Source organism: Halyomorpha halys, unplaced genomic scaffold (genome assembly GCF_000696795.3).
Source record: "Halyomorpha halys isolate HHAL.00 unplaced genomic scaffold, Hhal_1.1 Scaffold478.1, whole genome shotgun sequence".
Taxonomy (NCBI): Eukaryota; Metazoa; Arthropoda; class Insecta; order Hemiptera; family Pentatomidae; genus Halyomorpha; species Halyomorpha halys.
In genome coordinates this window covers 161,435-181,470 of record NW_027114329.1, presented here as the reverse complement: position 1 = coordinate 181,470, position 20,036 = coordinate 161,435, and the positions used below count along the sequence as shown (strand labels likewise).

Sequence of the window (20,036 nt, the reverse complement as noted above, 5' to 3'; positions counted from 1 at the left end):
TAATTTCTTAATAAACAAGATAAATTTCAATGCACATTTACACTAGCACTACTTCTAGCTCAAGAATGTTTAAATGATCCCATTTCGAATTCAACCACCGTGCATCTGGGTAATATTGCAATTGTGATTTAAAGGCATGAAGAGACACATTGTATCTTATATATGTGCACTAGATGTCAATCATAAAAGGTTGTTAAAAAAAAAAAAATGTGACTACATGTTGAATGATATTTATACATTTGTTCTGTTTAATTTAAACAAATATTACTATAGGAGATTACATTAATAATTACTAATGACTAGTTTGTTTTAGTTATCAAGTATTACTTTTGATTTGTGTTGGCTCTCTTCAAATTACATTTCACCTATTTTTAAAAATTTGATTTTGTTTTGAATCTCACATTAGATTATATATAATAGGATTGCAGAGTAGAAGGGGATGGATTCTTTTTTTTCTCTTTAAACAAGTAATATTATGAAATAATTAGAAATATATTACTTTTTCAATGCTAATGCAGTTTATTATAAGAATATATTCACTTAAAATAACTTTGATACAATCTTGTAGATTTTTTCTTCTTTCATAATCAGTTTGATAAAAATTTTTTTATAAGGTGGTAAAGTTATTTTATAACTTGCTGTAGGTGCTCTCATGAGTTACCATGCATGGTCTTATATCAGCTGGACTTCTGCAGCCTAAGACATAAACAGAACAAAAATATTAAGGGTTATGAAATTCAATTTTATTATGTTATTTATGATTAAATTAAACAGGTTTATTTTTCATGTGGGAACAACATCAATATAAGTAAATTTAATGTATTCTGTATTTACTTTAAACAATGAAAAAAAAAAAAACCTGTCAAGTATATGGACTAGAATAGTTTCCTCAACATTTCTATTAGATAGATAGAAAGGTGCATAATTACCTATGTTTCAAGATTTAAGAATAAATTTTATTACTTTTCTTATGGAATAAAGTTGATTTATTGGGTGAGAATAAAGTTCATGGGAGGAGGTGTATTTGAAACAAGCATATAAAATAAAAAAATAAAAAAATACTCTTTCGTATAATGAAACAAATGTAGTCTATAGAATTTGGTGAAATTTATACTAAACCATAACAACACAAAATTCTTTCCAAATTTAGGCCAAATCGGATGAGCTGCTAATGAAATATAAATTTCTCAAGAAAATTATGTTTACGCATACATAGGACTATTCCATCTTAAATCTAACATCATCTAAATCACACATTATATATTAAAATATACAACTAAATATCAATTTACACAAGATCTTATTAATGGATCAATCACAGTAATCAAAAACAAATTTGATTGTAGATACACAGACACAGAACCAACTTTGTTCTTTTATTTCTAAAAAGTAAAATGAAAGTGAAATTTCTCAATTCTGAGGATATTATTTTTTTCTTTTTCATTTTCTCCATGAGTACAGTTTCCATATGTTCTGTTGTGAAGAAAAGAAATAAATATTTAGATGAATATTCTAAATCAAAGCCTCCTTACCCTTATGAAAATACACCTTTCATCTATTCATTTGTAATTTACAATGTTATATAATAATTGTAAAATAATCTATGGGGAACAATCATTTAGACGCTCAATTTTGTGTTTGAAACATTTTACTTGATCAAATATGTAATTTGAATGGTGTTCTAGTGGTACCTACCTCATAACCTTGGCCAGTAAAAAAAGGCAACAAATATGGAAGGTAATTACATGGTAAGGAATGCTACCATGCAGTAGATTAAAAATGGTAAAAAAAAAAATAGTAATAAAGATATATTATGGTCTTGATACATCGATTAATCTCCTCCTAATGTGGAACTAGGAGGTTCTGGATGGCATAAAAGCATCTACTGGAGACATTAACAGATATACTGGGTTAGTAGTATTTATTGATTAATAAATGAATTGAATATGGTTAGTTTTATTTTTACAGGAAATAGACACGGCTTACACTTGTCAAATATCTTTTGAATTGGTAGATATTCTTAAATTCAACACTTTCTAAAAATCTTACACATGTAAGAAGAAACTCTTACCTGCAAGAGCCAAAGTTACATCAAATTCATGGGCCAATATATCAAGAACTTTCTTTACACCTTCCTCACCATTATAAGACAGACCCCATACAGCAGGTCGTCCAACAAACACCTGAAAAAAAAAACGAATAGACTAACAGGAATTATAATTCTAAATATAATGTTTGAGGAGAAGATGGTTGGGGGTGCGGTCAATGAAAAACACAAATAAGTACGATTAACTTATTTTAATGTGCCAACGTTTCGGCTAGAGTTTCTAGCCTTCTTCAGGGCTGTTTGCTGGAAGATCAAACGCCTAATCAGGTTCATCATCCACGGTCAACTATCTCTCATAATTATAAATATAATGTTGTTCGAAACCATATTACACCATACTCCATAGACATTCCTTAATTTAAATCCAACTTAATAAATAATTTTATTGAAAATTAGTTGTAGTATGAATAAAACCAATCAGAAAACATTTCTTAGAAAATTAAAAAAAATTATTTATGAAGAAATAATTTATAGTGTATTAAAAATAATTTTTTATTTTATTTTTTTTTAATTTTATTAATTTTTAAAAATGCCAGTTATAAATTAAATAATAATAATATTATCTACTGAAGAAAATTATAATTATATTTCTTTAATGAAAAAACATAACAAAAAGTTGTTGCCATAATAAATTCTTCACACCATCAAAATCTTATTTCAAATTAGAAAAAAAAAATAATGTGATTTAACTCATTAATGCATGAGAAAAGGGAGAGGAAGAATTATGTGTATTTTATAATCTCTTAAAAACTAACAAAATCAGTCAATTGGTAAAATGTTTAAAACATTGCATCTCTGCTAATAATGTCCTAAGTTGTTTGAACCAATACATGTTAAAAAAAAAAAAACTATTTCAAACTATAACATCCTGTAGCTATATAATACTTTGAATTGTAGCCCTACTTATAATTAGGTATGGAATTTTTATGTTTGCACATATTTTTTCATATAACTTTCGTTTACATGTTGACGCTTTTCTGATTTTGTTAGCAATTTAATACTGAGTATTCAAGTACATATTTTACTTTTCACTTGATATTTCTTAATTTTTTTAAGTCAAACAAAATTGATTGCAAATAAGAAAAGAAAAATCAATTTATTGATAAAAATTAAGAAGTCAATTCACAGATAGTTCTCAATTACTTTCTAGGAAGTCTAAAATACACAAATAATATTATAAAAGATTTTAATGTACTCCTTTTCTTTTCTCTGAGTCAATAGTTCCTATTGGTTGTTAAAGTACGAATGTTTGATATGAAAATTCATTTTTGATTGTATTCAAGTTTCTCTGTGGCAAACTGTGCATATATTGATAGGAGATCACTAGCCGTTTGTAACTATCAGTACTCCTTTGTTTGGCACTACTTGTGGTGAAGTCTTTGTTGTAAGCTCTTCGATCCTAGTGTTCTTTGTTCTCACTACAGTTAGAACATTTAATGTTATAAGACCGTAACAAATAAAACATTAAAAACATTTTTTTTGTGCCCACCTGCTCAACAATGGTTTCTTTCAGCTTAAATCCGATTTAAATTCTAACAATTTGCCACTCCAGGATATTATCAACAAAATAGTATCTATTACTGACATTTAAAAGAATTTTTAGAAAATTAGGACAAAAGATGCCAGACAAAACGTTTCAGAAATATTATCTAGAGGAAATTATTCTTGTGAATAACAAATGAGGTAACATGATAGCTGCAAAAATGAAAACTTTTTCAATATTAAATTGTTTGTTAATTACAATGTTTTACTTACATCCAGCAATTACTTACCTAAGTTCATTATCAACATTATTCTGTTACCACGTTTTACATTTGAATGCCTCAAATGTGTTGTAGAAATCGATTTTGCAACCAAATCAACAATTTGGTTTGGTAAACTTAAAAATACATCTAACTTCAAATTTATTGATAAATATAACCAACACAGTTTTATTGTTTTTTTAAAAATAAAACCTTCTCTCAACAAACATTGAATCTGTATATGGTACTTTGTTTATTCTCAGGTTTTTATTACTCGAATTTCCCCATACTTAATTTTTTCTAAAAATATGACTATGTTTTTATTACACATTTTGATGTTTTTATCACATAAAAGTCCCACCCCTGCTTATAAATATTAATTTTTTTTATAGCTTAGACAGTAAACAAGTTTTATCTATTAAATTTAGGAAATCTGAACTTAAACTAGATTATTCAAAGTTCTGCTGAAGTTAAGTCAAAAAGAGTGTTGTTGAGAATAAGTTTAGATGTAAATAAAAATAGTACAAGCCATATTAGTGTTACAATAAAAACTTATAATTAATAATTTAATTATTATTAAATTATAATCTCATCATTAAGTAATTCTTCCCCCCTCCCCTCCCAAAAAGGTTTTTTTTTATGTAAAAAAATTAAATCTTGTCATTACAATGCAGTAGTAATTTTTGTTTATGAGAAATACCATAATTCATATATCTAAATTATTAAAAAAAATATGATTTGTTCTTACCATTTTAGCTCCCAAGGCTAGTGCTTTGAAAACATCAGTCCCATATCTTATCCCGCCATCTAAATAAACTTCAATTCTGTCTCCAACTGCCTTACTTATCTCGGGCAAAGCTTCTATCTGAAAATTTTTAGCTGTATCTGGTCTTAAAGCAGTTTTTAAAACCTATCTAATAAAATAAATAATTTAAATTACTGAAGCAGGTGAAGTATCAAGCTGCCTTCCACCATGATTAGAAACAATAACACCTGCAACACCAATGTCAGCAGCTATTTTAGCATCCTCTGCCGTCAGCACCCCCTTTACCATTACTGGCAACTTTGATATCCTTTTAATATAAAAGTACCATTATTAATATTAATAAGTATTAATAATGATAACACAGAATTGTTTCATGAGTTGATCCTTGTACTCAGTGAACATGGTACAAACGCTACCAAATAATGTCATTCTATTGTACATTATATAATCTTAAAATTTTTTTTTTGCAATATGTCAAATTTCAAAATAAATGAATGAAAATCAATTAGTGGGTGCATCATGTTAAATAAATTTAAATTTACCTTTTTAACCATTTCACATCATCCCAAGTGATGTTTAGATCAAAAACATCTTGGATATACTTTGCCAGAGCTGAACCACTTGTTGTTTCGGAAACACCTGATGATAACATCCCAGAGAAGTTGGCTAATCTAAAATATATTAGCAATAGAATTAGAGCCCTTGTATACATTGCATGTTAGCTTCTAAATGAGCCATTAAGAGCAAACGTGGCCATTTTTTTCTCATATAACTTCATTTTCACTAAATCAAATTAAATTATTGCTTCTTTATGAAGTAGGTTAACTTCAAATGCGTTGGGTTAGAACACTTAATATGTTGCCAAATTATTATGTAAGTTCTAAAAAAAAATGAAAGAAAAAATCAATATACATATATATCAACAGAACTATTAGCAATTATTATAACTGAATATCATAATAAGCTACAACAAAAAGAGCTTAACTGCTTTGCAATTAAAAACCACAATTAGTAGTAATTTTGAATGTTACAAAAAGGCAAAGCAGTGATTTAAAAGAAAAAAAGAAGAAAATGATTAAAATCAAATAGTTTAAGTATGTTTTGATTTGATTGTTCTCCAAGTTTATTAAGTAGTCTTTGAAGTATAAATTATAACAGAAGCTAAACTCATTCATTATTCTTAATAACACTACTAATTAGAATTTAACAAAATATTTTGAGAACATGGTAAAAAAAGAAATTCTAAAGTAATATAAACTTTTTCTCTTATTTAATAAATATATTAAAAGAATATATAGAAAAAAAAATACAAAGCAGTTTTACTATATTTTACGTATATAAAATATGAATGATAATTGGCATGTATTTACAAATTATATTAAAAAATATACAAACCAAACATACGTACTTTAGATGGTTGGGAAGAATGAATTTATTCCTAGCATCAGCATACCTCAAACCCCACGCACTTGCATCAACTGTCAGCACAAGAGCTTTAAATCCTGCAGCCTCAGCACGGGCAATTAACTTCTTTGTTAGTTCCCTATAATCAAACTCAGAGGTTATTGAAAAGCAGTCATATGATATTACAAAAAATGATATAGATTGCAAATGAATGGTAGAAATGCCATCTGAACAAGGATAATTTAGTGTTAGAAATAAAAGGGTTTTTAAGTAAAACTTAGCCATTTTAAAAACTTAAATATTGGTTTAAAATCAATAATAATATATATAAGTCCCAAATGAGAAATATATAATTTGATCAAAGTTTGTTAATTAATTGGTGTTAGCATTGGGGATATTGGGATCTTGGCGGAAAATATTATTTTGGACTCCCTGGGTATCATACACCATCACCTGCATGAGAATTAGCTTGGAGATAATTCTTTGTTTTATTTATTTATTTTAATATGTTGACCTCTCTATTTGTGTGTTTTAACGTATTTATTCATTAAATTATTTTATTTTATTAGTACTATTGTTTTTTTTGTTTGTTTTTTAAAACTTATTTATCCATTCAAGTGTTTCCTGTAAGCGATTTTTTTATTATATTTTCCTTTTAATCTATGTGTTAGTCTTATTCTCGTAAAATGTATCTATTTGTTTGTTTTTAGTAAACTGATCTACTGCTGTGACTATGAATGATGGTCTGATCTCACATTACCGTCTAATATTGAATTTGTTAAGCGGGTCACTGAAGAGGATCTAGGCGGGTGAATTCCGGAGAGCGAATTTGTTGATCGGGTGAATTAAAAAATTGTGAAAGGGTGAAATTGGAGGAGCAGAAATGAGAAGGAAAAATAGGAATGAATTGAAACATTTGTATTTGTTGTACAGACCGAAATTGAATGTATAAGGAAACTATAGAGGAAAAAAAATTGTTTATTATATCTTATTATTGTATCTCTTTATTTCTGATTATACCATGTATGTGTAATTTATATATGTCCGATTACGGATTGTTAAGTATGCTGTGTGAGATAGCAATTTAAAAACTATTTTTGTATCAAAAGTGTATATAAACATCTATAGAATTTTGTCATGTAACTACATTAAAAGCACACATTAAACTACATTGATAAGTACGAATTGATTAAATACCTGTCTTTGTAAATATACAATTGAAACCATTTGATAGTCTCTGGGGCTCCAGCAGCAACTTCTTCAATACTGGTTGTTGATAGAGTAGACAGAATAAACACTGATCCAGCACGCCCAACAGCTAGAACATGAGTAGAAGTTAAATAAACATATTTTATGGGACAGACCTAAACAAATAAATAAAATTTATTTAGTTAGTACTATATATGTTATTAAATAATGTAATACCCTGAGATTTAGATTTTTCAATTAAAGATAAAAAAGTATAGAGCTTCAATATTCTTTAAAATAAATCTTATTTAACATGAATAGAACAATGATGGATAAAGTACAAAGATTAATACACTTTGTCATTTAGTGCTCATCAATAATTTTTAACCCATTCAAGACAGCACATATTTTTAGAGACCATCCCCAGAATCCAAGACTTTTTATTTATATTGGCCATTTTTGATAAAAAAAAAAAACATGTTTGCAATAGAAATCAGTTGCTTTATAACTCCCTTTGTAGAAATTAGATGATTCTACGTCATATGTGCAGGTCACTACTCTGAATGTTTTTCTTATGAGGGACGGAATTCACACCAGAGCCCTGTTTCATAATAAAGTAATATTATTAGTCTTGCTGATTTAACTTAATATAATTACACTGACTTGTACAATAGTAACTTATACTTTAGTACTTTTTAACTCCTGTAATATCACTAACAGTCCTCCCTATTATGAAAAAAAATAAGTATTAATGCAATTACCACGTTGCTTCTATACTTGTAATATGAACTAATACTATTAGCTTTCATTATGAAACAGGGCCTAGGTGTGCAATATAAAATAAAAATATATTATTAAATTGAACAACATTTATTCAAAAAATAGTCAGGTAACATGAAATCCTTTTTTTAGGTTCAGTAATGAAAAAAAGAATATAATTATAGATAAAATTAAATAAATAAAAATAAAAGAATATAAACCTAAATAAACATAAATTTTTTAAATAGCAGTACAAGAAAACAAATTTTCCTGGAAGGATGACCATTACTTTTGTTGTACAGAATGATAACCCTTGAAACAATCACCCAAACATTATCCAACAAGAAACCAACATCAAATTTTATTTGTACACACTTCTAGGATAATTTTTGTTTTAAACCAGTCTTGTTCTAACGGTCACTTCTTCCATACTGATTGATAATTGCAATTCAAGATCATTGCACACACAGTATGTAGAGGGTCTTTTTGGCTCAGAAATGCATTGCAGACATGGTGTGCAATTGGTCTCGAATGGATAAAGGACACGCAAGTAATAATTTCTCTAATATTTGATCAGTAGTTGTTGTTTTTATTTATTTATTTTTCTAAGAATAGAATAAGAAAGTCTACCCATGTAGACACCATCTGAATTTTGAGCTTCTATTTCATAATATTAGCCACCAATAGGCTAATTCTAAGAAACTATATAAAAGAATGTTTTTTTCATTTTAAATTTAATTTAGTTATTTTAATTCTAAAATACTAATTGAAATAAAAAAATTATATAACATCAATAATTTAAAAACAGAAAAACAACTATTAAATGACAAAATTATAATTCTATTTGATATGATCAATAAGAGCTTTTTAATTCCTGTTCTTGGAAAATTGAGACCCATAAATAAAACATACAACCAGCCCAACAAAATTTTTAATTTACAACATTTTATGTCTTGGCCAATTTTGTCACGTCATTATTTATGGTTTATTATTTCATCAATGGTTTGGATTCTTCAATCTGTTTCATGAAATGCTATAATAAACAATTTATCAACTAATAAAGGTAAATTTTAATCTCATGATGGCTGTATACACTTACCCCTTGCATTGGCACATTCTCCGTCAGGATGTGCCATCTTCTGCATAGCTGTTGGAGCAACTCCAATTGGCACTTTTATCTTGTTTCCTTGGATGGTGACCGCCATATCTCTAGTGGATACATCACGGAGAACTCTTGGACGTATCCTTAATCTAGAAATAAAGCCTATCATTACTTTGGTCGAAAGTATATTTAAAATCATTAAAGTCTAGGATTACTGAGATGAATATTTTAATAAAATTAATTTTTTTTTTTTTGATTAATAAAAATATATATTTAAAAATATATCAGTTGAAATTATCATAGATATTAATTTCTTATTTACATTACTAAAATATGGAAAAAATAAAGGATGATAAAAGATAAAAGATTTATACTATTAAAATTGTTTTGATCATAGTTTGAACTATGAAAAAAGAAGTTTACTTAAATAATCAAATTATGATATTAAACTTTTTTTTTTAATTTTTAATTTTAAGTACTTTAAAGCATTGGGTTAGTCTATACTATAAAAATTATATCGACCAATTAAACTTGTTTGTTTTTAGCATGAATAAATCACCAACACAGCTCATGAGCTCATGGAAGGTAGACATTTATATTAAAGCTTAGGAAATTTTCTGTAATTAACTTTACTTTAATCTTAATCTTGCGATTGAGTTCTAATAATAAGACTGCTAAAGGAAAATCTAAAAAAATGGTATTGATAATTTTTGTCCGAGTACATTTATTGGGAAAATGAGAATAGCAAACAATTGGTACTTATCTAATCTTTACATTGTATGTTGACCCTGATTCATGAAACTTCTGATAAACTGTAATCAAATAGACAAAAAAAAAAAAGTTTATCACCTGTTATTGAGAAAATTGATTTTCAATTTATTCTTACTGAACATCATTTTTTCATTGAGGAAAACGCTTTTCCTGAAATTCCTCCAGCAATTTAGTGCAAACTTGCAATTGGTAAAATATTAAGGGCTTTAAATTAATATTAAAATCTCAAAGTAATGTAATAATCAAATGTACTTATTGTAAATTAGAATAGCTCACTCCAAAATATTAATAACATTGAAAAATTTCAAAAATAAATTCATTTTTTCATATTGGCTAAGGCCGTATCAAGGATAAAATTATTATTTCAATATTGAAATAAGATAAGTACTTAAACTATCTTATATGGTAAATTTAGATTAGTAACTTAAATATCAAACAATTAAAGTAATTTTTAAGCTATATAAAAAAGAAAAAAAAACACTTTAAAACATAGGTTTGGACTGGTATCTTGAGTATCACTATGATAATAATGCACATACATTATGGTGATGAATTACAGGGACAATATGAATTACGTTCCATCATATGGTCCCAAATTCATACATTAAGATTCAAAATCCTAGTTATTATTATAATTTTCTTTAGTGTAAAGTTTATAAAATTTATTTGTATAAAGTTTTTATTATTTAAAAGAGCCCAAGGTTTCACCTAGGTACTGAATCTTTTTAAATGGAACTTCAGTTGCAGGAAATAGCCAATTAATGGTTGTGAAATCTTAAATATTCCTAGGTAGAGGTAAGTGTAGGTTCCATAGTGATAGTGGCAGCTGTCGTGGCCACTAACATTGTGTAAAATTACATTTGCTGCCATACTATGGTACCTCTATAGTTGGTAGTACTGTCAACTATCTGAGCATATCAGAGGAACTTCCAGGACAGACATCTGTCTAATGGAACCTCTGCTACACAAAAAGGATTATCCACTTTAATGTATAACTTTTTTTATATAGGGTGCTTTCATTTGGTATAGTAAAACATTAAAGAAATTTAGGTTCATTTTATCAAAAATACGTTTGAAACCATGAAACTTTTTTTGTTTTCATAGGTACTACTTAACTGGATTACATGAAAATTAACGATGACATTTTCAATAAAAAATTAAGAAATTAGAAATACTAAATTGGATACTTCGTAATTTTTATAAAAGATACTTATTTTGTGGACCACTCTGGGTCCAATTAATTGATATTTTTCAAAATTTAAATTCTTAAATGACTAAGCAGGAACATTTAGGATTTAAGGGGATATTGCTTTCAAAATGTTGGTAGCTCTGGATCCAACAATATCTGCACTAATATGAAGGTCAAAGTTAAATAACAACGAATAGGAATTGTGAACTCACTGGTCACTAGAAAGTGACTTTTAGAATTTTTTTTATATGTATCCAATTGTATTTACAATTATGTACTATAATTTATTTGCAAATCGGATCCATTAGTTACTCTAATAATGAAGTAATTCCACACTATGGAGTTATCGCAGCAAGAATTCGTTCGTTTAAAAATGTTATGAACAATGAGATGAAAACTTTGGGTTTGTATACGGCTATTGGGCTTTGTATACGGCTTTGGGGACGGATATTGTAATGGATTTGATAAAATTAGAAAAATATTTAAATTTATTTTGTTATATTCACTCAGGTCCTGTAATTTATATTATCTGTGGTACCGTTGGTGACATTAATTGTTAAACATCGGCAAGCGTTAAATATTTTTGGTTCAATTTTGACAGCTAAGCAAATCCTCTCACAGAATATCAAAATTATAACCAAAATTTTGCTAACTCCATAAATATATTAAGCTCAAGAGAGTTACTAAACGGATCAGCTGATGACCTAGAATATAAATGCATACAAATATATGTAATGGTTCCCGATATTATTAGTACTTAGAAATGATGTTTCCTCTCCACTAACTTCTTTCTTTACCTTACTTCCAGTTGTAAGCAGAATTATTACAGACGAAACTTTACAAGGGCAGGTAAATTATAATTTATGTGACCAATTCTTTGGAAAAATAATTTGTTCCACCTACTGTGACTAATCAGTTTTATACCGTCCTGACAAATTGAAGTATTTTATTTAATTAGGTAGGCAAATATTTGTCCTCATTGAGTGAGTAGAATTGTATTTAAGTGCTATGTAGATTTGAATATTCAGGATAGGGAAACATTACTTCCATCTCATAATCTATTTATAATTAATATTATCCTATTTTAATGAACCTCTCTTCACTCCAGGTTTGATAAAAAAAAAATGCAGCTTATCATGAGTGAGTGTCAATAAAAAAAATATTAACTTATCTCGTAAGTTATAAAGTCATGCAATAATCTTGCAAACTGTTTTATTCTTTAAGTAATTTCCTTATCCACATTTGCACATTTTTCCTGGATTCTATTAGCTGCGTGGTTTCCTTCAAAGCCAGGAAAATACTCGAATAATTAATACGGAAAAAAACTCCTGTAGTAATTATTCATTCGTTCATTTTTAACGACAGATCACCATATTTCTGCTGTACTTTCTTGCTCAAGTGCGTGTATATTTGTTTTTTAAATTTACATTTAAATTTGAACTTGACGAACAATCAGAAAATGTACTGAAGTCTTACACCTAAGAAACATACATATCAAGCATTTGAAGATGAACCCTGTCTGGCTTGAATTTACTTAAATGTTTAAGTTAGTAAATCCCTAATCGAAGATCTTTTAGTCTCTTCTTGGTATTTGCTGGCATAAAAAAACTCAGTAATTACCCTTTAATGTATAATGAAATCGTTTGTGATACTGTTCTCAGTCCTTTATGAATAAAGATAATTATGTTAGGGGCCCAATAGGTTGGTGAATTTATGGTGTATAATGGAGGTTATGGTGGTGTATATGCACGAGGTAATGGTGAATATGGAAGGTCCTTGGAGAGCAGAAAAGGGATTTGTGGTAAAAAATCTTGAACCCCAGCTGAGATGTTTGGTTTTGAGGTGCGTTTAATTAAAAAATATATCTCCCTTAAATATATAGTTGACCGTAAAACTTAAATATAAGAAGATGGTCAGGGCTGGGGTCAAAAGGGAAATAGTTTATAACTATTTCCCCTTTGACCGCAATCATGACCATCTTGTTATATCTCCCATAAATGTTCGTGAGCGCTGGCGATAACAGGTCTACCATACAGTCTTTATCGATCAAACAATTGCAAACAGCAACAGATTTCCTAAAATGAGTTATCCCGATAAACCTAATAATAAATGAAACCGACATGGAAACTTACTGCTCATATAGTTATGACCAGTTTAATTGAAAAAATAAATGTTGAAAGACGTAAAAGAAGAGAAGACGTGATACCCTAGTGTTCCACAGTGTCTGGTTCAAAATATAGATTCGATTTCCATCTATGTCAGACAACATTTATTTCACGGTGGTCATAAATAAATCTTGATACTACCGCTATGTTTGGTTCTCAATAGCAGACTAGAGGTAAAAAAAAGAAAAGAAAAAAATTATTTCATTATAAATTTCTGAGATTGGTGCAGTTATCCCTCAATGTTTAAAAAATGTATATCGTTTTTTTTTGCTATGCAAGGTTTAAAAATTAACACGAATTATGTACTTTTAATTGAGAGACTTATGAATCCAAGTCAACGGAATAACCTCGAAATATATATAAATTACAAACAATACAATACTACAAGTACAAATACAAATTTAAATTAGGGCATACATTGAAATTTCAAGTTTATAGATCGAATATAATGTTTGACATACAATATAATTTATATAAGAAATAATTAAGCTAATGGAAAAACTTCATATATTTGGAATAAAAGTGCTCGCAAACGTAATCAAATGCGCATGGCTTCTGTTTACACCGGCAAAACAAATTGTTCGCAATATTTTTAAACGTTTACAATAATTTTGGGCTTGTGGTAAAAGCACCATCATAGGGGCTACCTTCGATGAAGCATCTTGCAAGACGTTTTGAAAAACTCAGAAAAAATTGTGGGTGTAATCGTTTCAAAAGAAGAATTGTAAAAAGATACGAATATTTCTTTGGTGCTATTAAATTTTAAAAATTAAAAGATAAAATGATCAGCAAAATTTTTTATCTTTACGAAACCAATTATTGCATAAGTTATTTACATTGAATTCAGTGAGAAATGTAGACATCTTCTGATAAGGACAGATCATTTTCACTAAGTAGTTTAATTTAGGAGTTGTACAGAAATATTCCTTCTTTTTTCTCTAAAAAGAAATTTATTCGTAAATTATTTATGCACTCAACTTTTGGTTGCCAGAAGTTTATAATCGTAAGTTTTATTTTTTTGGGATAACATTGTATAAACACTTAGGTCATCAGGGGCAGCGGAAGGGCGAAATCCTCCAAGACCGAGCTTTCAGGGGCTCAATATGAGTGAAAGAAAAAAATTAATGTAAAAAAAAAAAAAAAATGCAGAACTTGTATTTTACATCCTAAGGCCTCATTAAGAGATTTCAAGGCCATTTTTTTTTATTTAGCATTATAATTTGTGAAAGGATTAAGTTGCTTAGTAAATTACGTAAAATGATTTATTATGTGATTAATTACTATATACATACGTACTAAATATAATAATGGTTGAAATTTATAATATATATATATTACAGTTTACAGATCAACCTAGCTGGTTACATGCCTCAATAAAAACCCCATCCTGCCTGCTTATAGTCGTATGAGAAAGTAGTTTTTCTAGGTTACCTAATACTATATAAAAGATTTTTCTTTGATCATATAAAATGAAGTCCACCACATATGGTAATGTTCTATGTTTCTCTCGTTAATAGCAGGTCGATAGCTGAAGTCATTGCACTATTTGCTCTGTATCAAAACCTGTGTGATTCCGGATTACCAACAATAAATAGGTGTTGTTGATTGTTGCTTAAAGGCGTAAAACCTTCTGGTCATCAACGCCTATGGAAATAATAGTATTTATTACTATCATATTTATACTACATATAGTGTAGTATATGTATTTATACTACAATAAATAGTTTTATGGGATTAGCACCCCAGATGTGTAATTTTTCGTTTTGTTTCAAACTTTATGGCCAGCATTTAAATCAGTGATTATCTTGTTTGGTACATTCTTCTAGAAGATTTTATATTCAATAAGATTAATTTTATTTTTTTCTTAACCTCTTTGTTTCTTCTTTTCGTAAGCTGTAAAGATGCTCATTTTGCTACTGTAGTCAAAATATATTTTAAACCGTTTATGTGATTTTTTATCTATATAATTTGAGAATTTATAATTCTGCGTGATGGGGTTCACTCTCTATATCAATATTTCAAAAAATAACTAAATTACACTAGTCTATTTTATGATATTTTACCAACGTCAGGGATCGGGTTTAGTCCAATTTTTTTAAATATGTAATTTCCCTCAGAATTAAATCGATAGTACTCATTTCGATATTACCGTTCAGTACTAATCTGAGGGTACAGTATATATTTTCTTTTTATCTGCCTTGCTGTGGTGTTCGCTCCTTCCAGCATCTCCAACTCTGTCTCAGCTCATCTCGACTTTGCTCTTCTATTACCCACAGGAATTCTTACCTACAACTTGGCCTGACTAATCCTCTACTTTCGATCTATACTGTTGGACTTTCTATTCACGCTTCTTTCGAAAAAATATTTTTAATCTCTTTCCAGTCTTCTGATTGGATATTCCTCTTTGGAGAAGGTGTCCTCAGACTTTGGTTTGTAAAACGAAGTATGTCTTGCGTTCTTTGTTGTTTGAGAGCTTTAATCTTTTATGACCTCTCTTATCTTTATTTGACAAGTTAGATGTTTGGGTAGTTAATCATGACCAGGAATCTAATGGCCTTGAACTCCTGTCGCACCTGTAGGTGTGTGTTTGCCACCTTAACAGCACAATCGTACCGCCGGCGTCAATACGAGTTAGTTAGTTTGGTACTAGTAATTGCACATTACCGAATTTATTTTTGCTAGGTTTTGGCCAAAAGATGTTGAGATTGTCGGAATCAACGTTTTACGAGGTCGTGGGTGGAGCAATGGCAGCAGACAGCTTCACTCACACTCCTGTAAGGCGTTTGTCACATCAATATTTAAACGAGGATGGATATAGTAGAGGCTGATGAACATGAAGTCAATCTGAAAATAATTCTTAAGATATTATAAAGAGGAATTTCATCGTGAGAGAAGGTTTTCAGTTTGCACAGTTTCAGAACTGCCACCATATGAATATTTGTTCTCTCTGTGTATAGCAAATTAAAGAATTTATCCGGATTCGATAATTAACTCTTGTTTAAGATTGTATATTTTGAAATTCAATCAATTTGGTGTAAAAACATACATGAAATTTCTGATCAAAATTCTAGAACGAAGGTTGAACTTATTTATTATGTAGTACAAATTCTACGATTTTTTCTCGTATACAACCTTCTTTGCTGGCATTTACGTTTCTTTTCATTTCGTCAAACTTTTATTCCTTTTTATAATGAAAATCGTGTAAATCCAATGTAACAGCCGACAGAAGTCATAAGAACATACAGTCCTGTGGATATCGTAGATTATTAATTCCTTTGTTTGCCAACCATTCGTACGTATTGGATTAGTGGAAAGTGGCAAACTTGTAGATCCAGATAAGAGTATTGATAGTGAACGAAAACCACTTTTCCTCTGTCAGGGGTGTCAACAATTATGAAACTGTTAAAAAATAAAAAGTTCTCATAGGTTTCTTTGAATATTGTATTTATCTCGTACAACATTTAATAAAAAAACTATAATTACCACTTTCACAATTTTTTTTTTCAGTCCAATCATTTCATTTTATTCTAGATAATGGGTTTTTGTTTCGTATTTGCTATTTTTATTATAATTTAATAAAATTTAAAGCTTGAAGTTTTTCGTTTTTGTTTTGGTCATGTCATTTTTATTATAACAATTGATCCTGAACATTTTCTTATCGGCTGAAATGAAAGGTAATGAATTTTTTTTCAAATTCATTATATAAGATTATTATCGTAGAATGAATATTTTTAACGGAATTTAACAAAACAAAAATTAGAAAATTTTTGACTTATTGGTGAAAATGGTCAATTTCAGTCAGGGAGATAATTTAGAAGTTATTTAGTAAAAGGTTAAAAAAAGTTTGATGTTACGCTAGTTGCAGAAGTTTTCGAGGCTGTAAATTTAGTTTCTTACTGTTGATTTACGATCCCACAATATATTTTATATCAGTTATATAATCTTTTAAACGCACGAATCCTTTTTTTTTTCTTGTATAATGTGACTGTTCTTTATATGAATGTTTTGTATATATACTTATACGATATAAGTAAATCTTTATTATTTTTTAAAACAAATAAATTTATAAATATCTGCTTCCGCTTCAGGTTTTTGTTGTTTTCAACGCAACAGTTTTTGATATTCCTGCACAGGAATATGAAAAACAGACCCTCAACATTTTGACAGATAATATTATCTTAATAATAATAGAAAATTGAAAAAAAAAAGTCTTAGCTCAAAAAAATATATAATTAGGTCATCTAATCCAAAGCTGGTGGATGGGGGCACTTGTGATATGGAGATAAAGACACAACCGGGAGAGAAATATTTTGTATGAAATCCACAACAATATTCGGCTAGAGCCAGGCTTTCCTCTCTCGGTTATCTCCGTATCACAGGTGATCTACATCCACCAACTTAGGGTAAAATAACCTGATTATAACTTTTTTAAAGTAAAGTTTTATTTTCACGAAGTATTAAAACCTTATAAAGTTTTATTTTATTAGTATTTTTTAAAATTCTGAATGATTTGACATCTAGAAGATCTGTTTTCATAAATATCATAAAGCATCATTGAACAAAAGAGCTGGTGCAGTTCTTTTAATGATTCTGTAATATTATGACAACTTTATTAGTCAAATAATAGAGGATTTTTTTTAGATTCACGTGCAGGCCAGAACAGGAACCACATGTTAATAAATTTGAATTTTTCTAACTCAAAAAATAAATAGCTTCCTATCCTATCCTATCACTTACCTATCCTTCCTAAAATAGTTTAACCGGGCTCAAATGCAGAATTTTTCAAAAATCATCCACTAATGTACCTTTATTATTGTTTATTTGGAATAAATAACAAGTTCTTGTTATTAGTAGTAATAAAAAAGTGAATAAAAGCGAAATATTAAGAAATTTGAAGAATAACGAAAGGAAAAACAAAAACCAGTTCGAATCGAAAAAGCTGTGACCGACAAAACTCCTCCGATTCGTTATCATTTGTCAAGCTGTTTTATTATTGCCATAAAAAAAAAATATTCCCTCCTCGAGAAACCCTAAAATATGAATTTATATAAAACCATGAAAATATAGTTAAAAATAGTTTTATATTAAAAATAAATAAATAATTAAGTCCAAAAATTTCTTTCTTTTATTTAGTGCTAAAATGCCAAATTTTCAAGTAACTTTAAATTTTGCTAATTGAAAATCTTTCATTTTTGATAGTAATAAACAATGGATACATTTAAAATAAGGAAGAATTTGATAATTAAAAAATTTCCTATTTCCATGGTTGTTATCTCAATAGTTAGATTCTACTTTCACCTACCCATAAAACATATTTTCATCCTGAGTAATAAAGAAATTTTAAGACTACAACAATAATTTCAACTCGAAGTAGGGTGGTGTTGCGCGCACTACGTTATATTATATTTTTACTACAATAATTAATTAATATATGATAATATAGTCATGTATTCGTCCACAAATATTTTTTGTTGCCAAGTTAATGTTAGAAAGAACATAAATCCAAAATTTTGCACGAAGGAGGGGGCTGTAGAATTGTAGAAATTCGTATTAGAATTTTATCTTAAAATATTGTGATTTTTGAAGTTTCAAGTATTTGGTTGCTGTGAGAAAGATTTGAATCTAGATTACTAAAAACCTGTTTTTAGTGCTGGTTCAGAGCATAAAATAAGCAATTAAATTAGTATATCATTACAATATATGTATTACGTAAACGATTAATGTAATTATTATTATTATTATTATTTGGCCATAGGTACCTCTCAAAGGCAGATTGGTTTAATGCCAAAGTGTGCTCTCCGCAAGCCCCACTTCTGTAATAACCTCCGGCTGAGGATGGCAACTTGGCCGCAGCCAATCTCTCGAAGTCAGTGAGACAGCAAGGTTGACCGCTGATCTCAGCCATCGTGGTCAAAACACTGACTGATTGAGTAACGGGCTGATAAACGAGAGAAGGGTTATCGGTCGTTTTCGGAAGCAGTCGTACATCATCGGATGCCAAGTTTTTTTTAAATTTATGTACAGGCATTTATTTAAATTAATGCAAGATAATTAAATGATTATCTCGCTATTTAATTGGGCTATGTAATAAATTTTTTTGTTATTAACATGAATAAAGTATAGTTTATATATCTTGCCGTTTAGGATTAATTTCAATCATCCATTGTAATGAAAATATTCATTTTATTGAATAAATACTTTATTAAAAATATTCAGCCATAATAGACGACAGATATTATTCTTCAGCCATGTTCATCCTCCCAATTTGGTGCTATTTAGGTATCAATATTTTTTTATCGATCGATTAGATTTTTTTTATTATTATTACCTTCAAGTAATGCTCCTTAAAAATATTCTGATGTGGACACGCTTATTATTATAGTAACCGACACATTGATTTTTAATAAAAGCCTTTTCTAGGGAATAATATACACGTCTCACGAGTGATCAGACGAAATTAAGTGTATATTTATTGTATTAATTTTAATAGAAAATATTAGTTGCGATCAGTCTTAACTTTTCGATTTTAAACAAAAAACGTTTTTTCCTTAATAATATTTGTCAATCACTCTCACTTTTTCACTATTATCGGTAGGATAATTAAGATAATAAACCCTATATATGATATTACATAACATCCACTATCATATACAAACATTATTGAATATTTACATAAACAAACATCATATGTTTAACCAGGAACTAAGTGAGCTAACAGAAGCTTTTGGTATTATTTTTATATGTAAGTGAACTGACTTGATTGGTAAAAACGCTCCTATGAAATGAATAAATAGAAAATAATAAGGAAAAATATCAAACTGGCAAGTAGAGGTCCGTTGCATC

At 28.6% G+C, this 20,036-nt stretch overlaps 1 protein-coding gene across 2 annotated transcripts; it reads right to left on the bottom strand.

Moving 5' to 3' along the window:
- Positions 1-495: 495 nt before the first annotated feature.
- Positions 496-19,116, bottom strand: Hao (Hydroxyacid oxidase). 2 transcript variants are annotated; one of them, XM_014424746.2, is made up of 9 exons: positions 18,953-19,116; positions 9,066-9,217; positions 7,217-7,337; positions 6,024-6,158; positions 5,158-5,286; positions 4,790-4,922; positions 4,598-4,714; positions 2,072-2,183; positions 496-696 (listed from the first exon to the last, which is right to left on the bottom strand). In XM_014424746.2, exons 1-9 carry the CDS (start codon positions 19,096-19,098, stop codon positions 629-631), a joined length of 1,113 nt encoding a protein of 370 aa, XP_014280232.1. In that variant the 5' UTR covers positions 19,099-19,116; the 3' UTR covers positions 496-628. The 2 variants fall into 2 exon arrangements, with proteins under 2 accessions (XP_014280232.1, XP_014280233.1); XM_014424747.3 differs by lacking the exon at positions 18,953-19,116 and adding an exon at positions 9,702-9,723.
- Between the last annotated feature and the right edge of the window lie 920 nt (positions 19,117-20,036).

Coding starts and splice junctions, on each gene's coding strand:
- Hao (XM_014424746.2), bottom strand. CDS start 19,098: ATGGCTGAGATCAGCGGTCAACCTTGCTGTCTCACTGACTTCGAGAGA. Junction 4,715..4,789: donor TTGATACTTCACCTGCTTCA/GTAATTTAAATT, acceptor AAAAATTTTCAG/ATAGAAGCTTTGCCCGAGAT. Junction 2,184..4,597: donor TAGCCTTGGGAGCTAAAATG/GTAAGAACAAAT, acceptor TTTTTTTTTCAG/GTGTTTGTTGGACGACCTGC.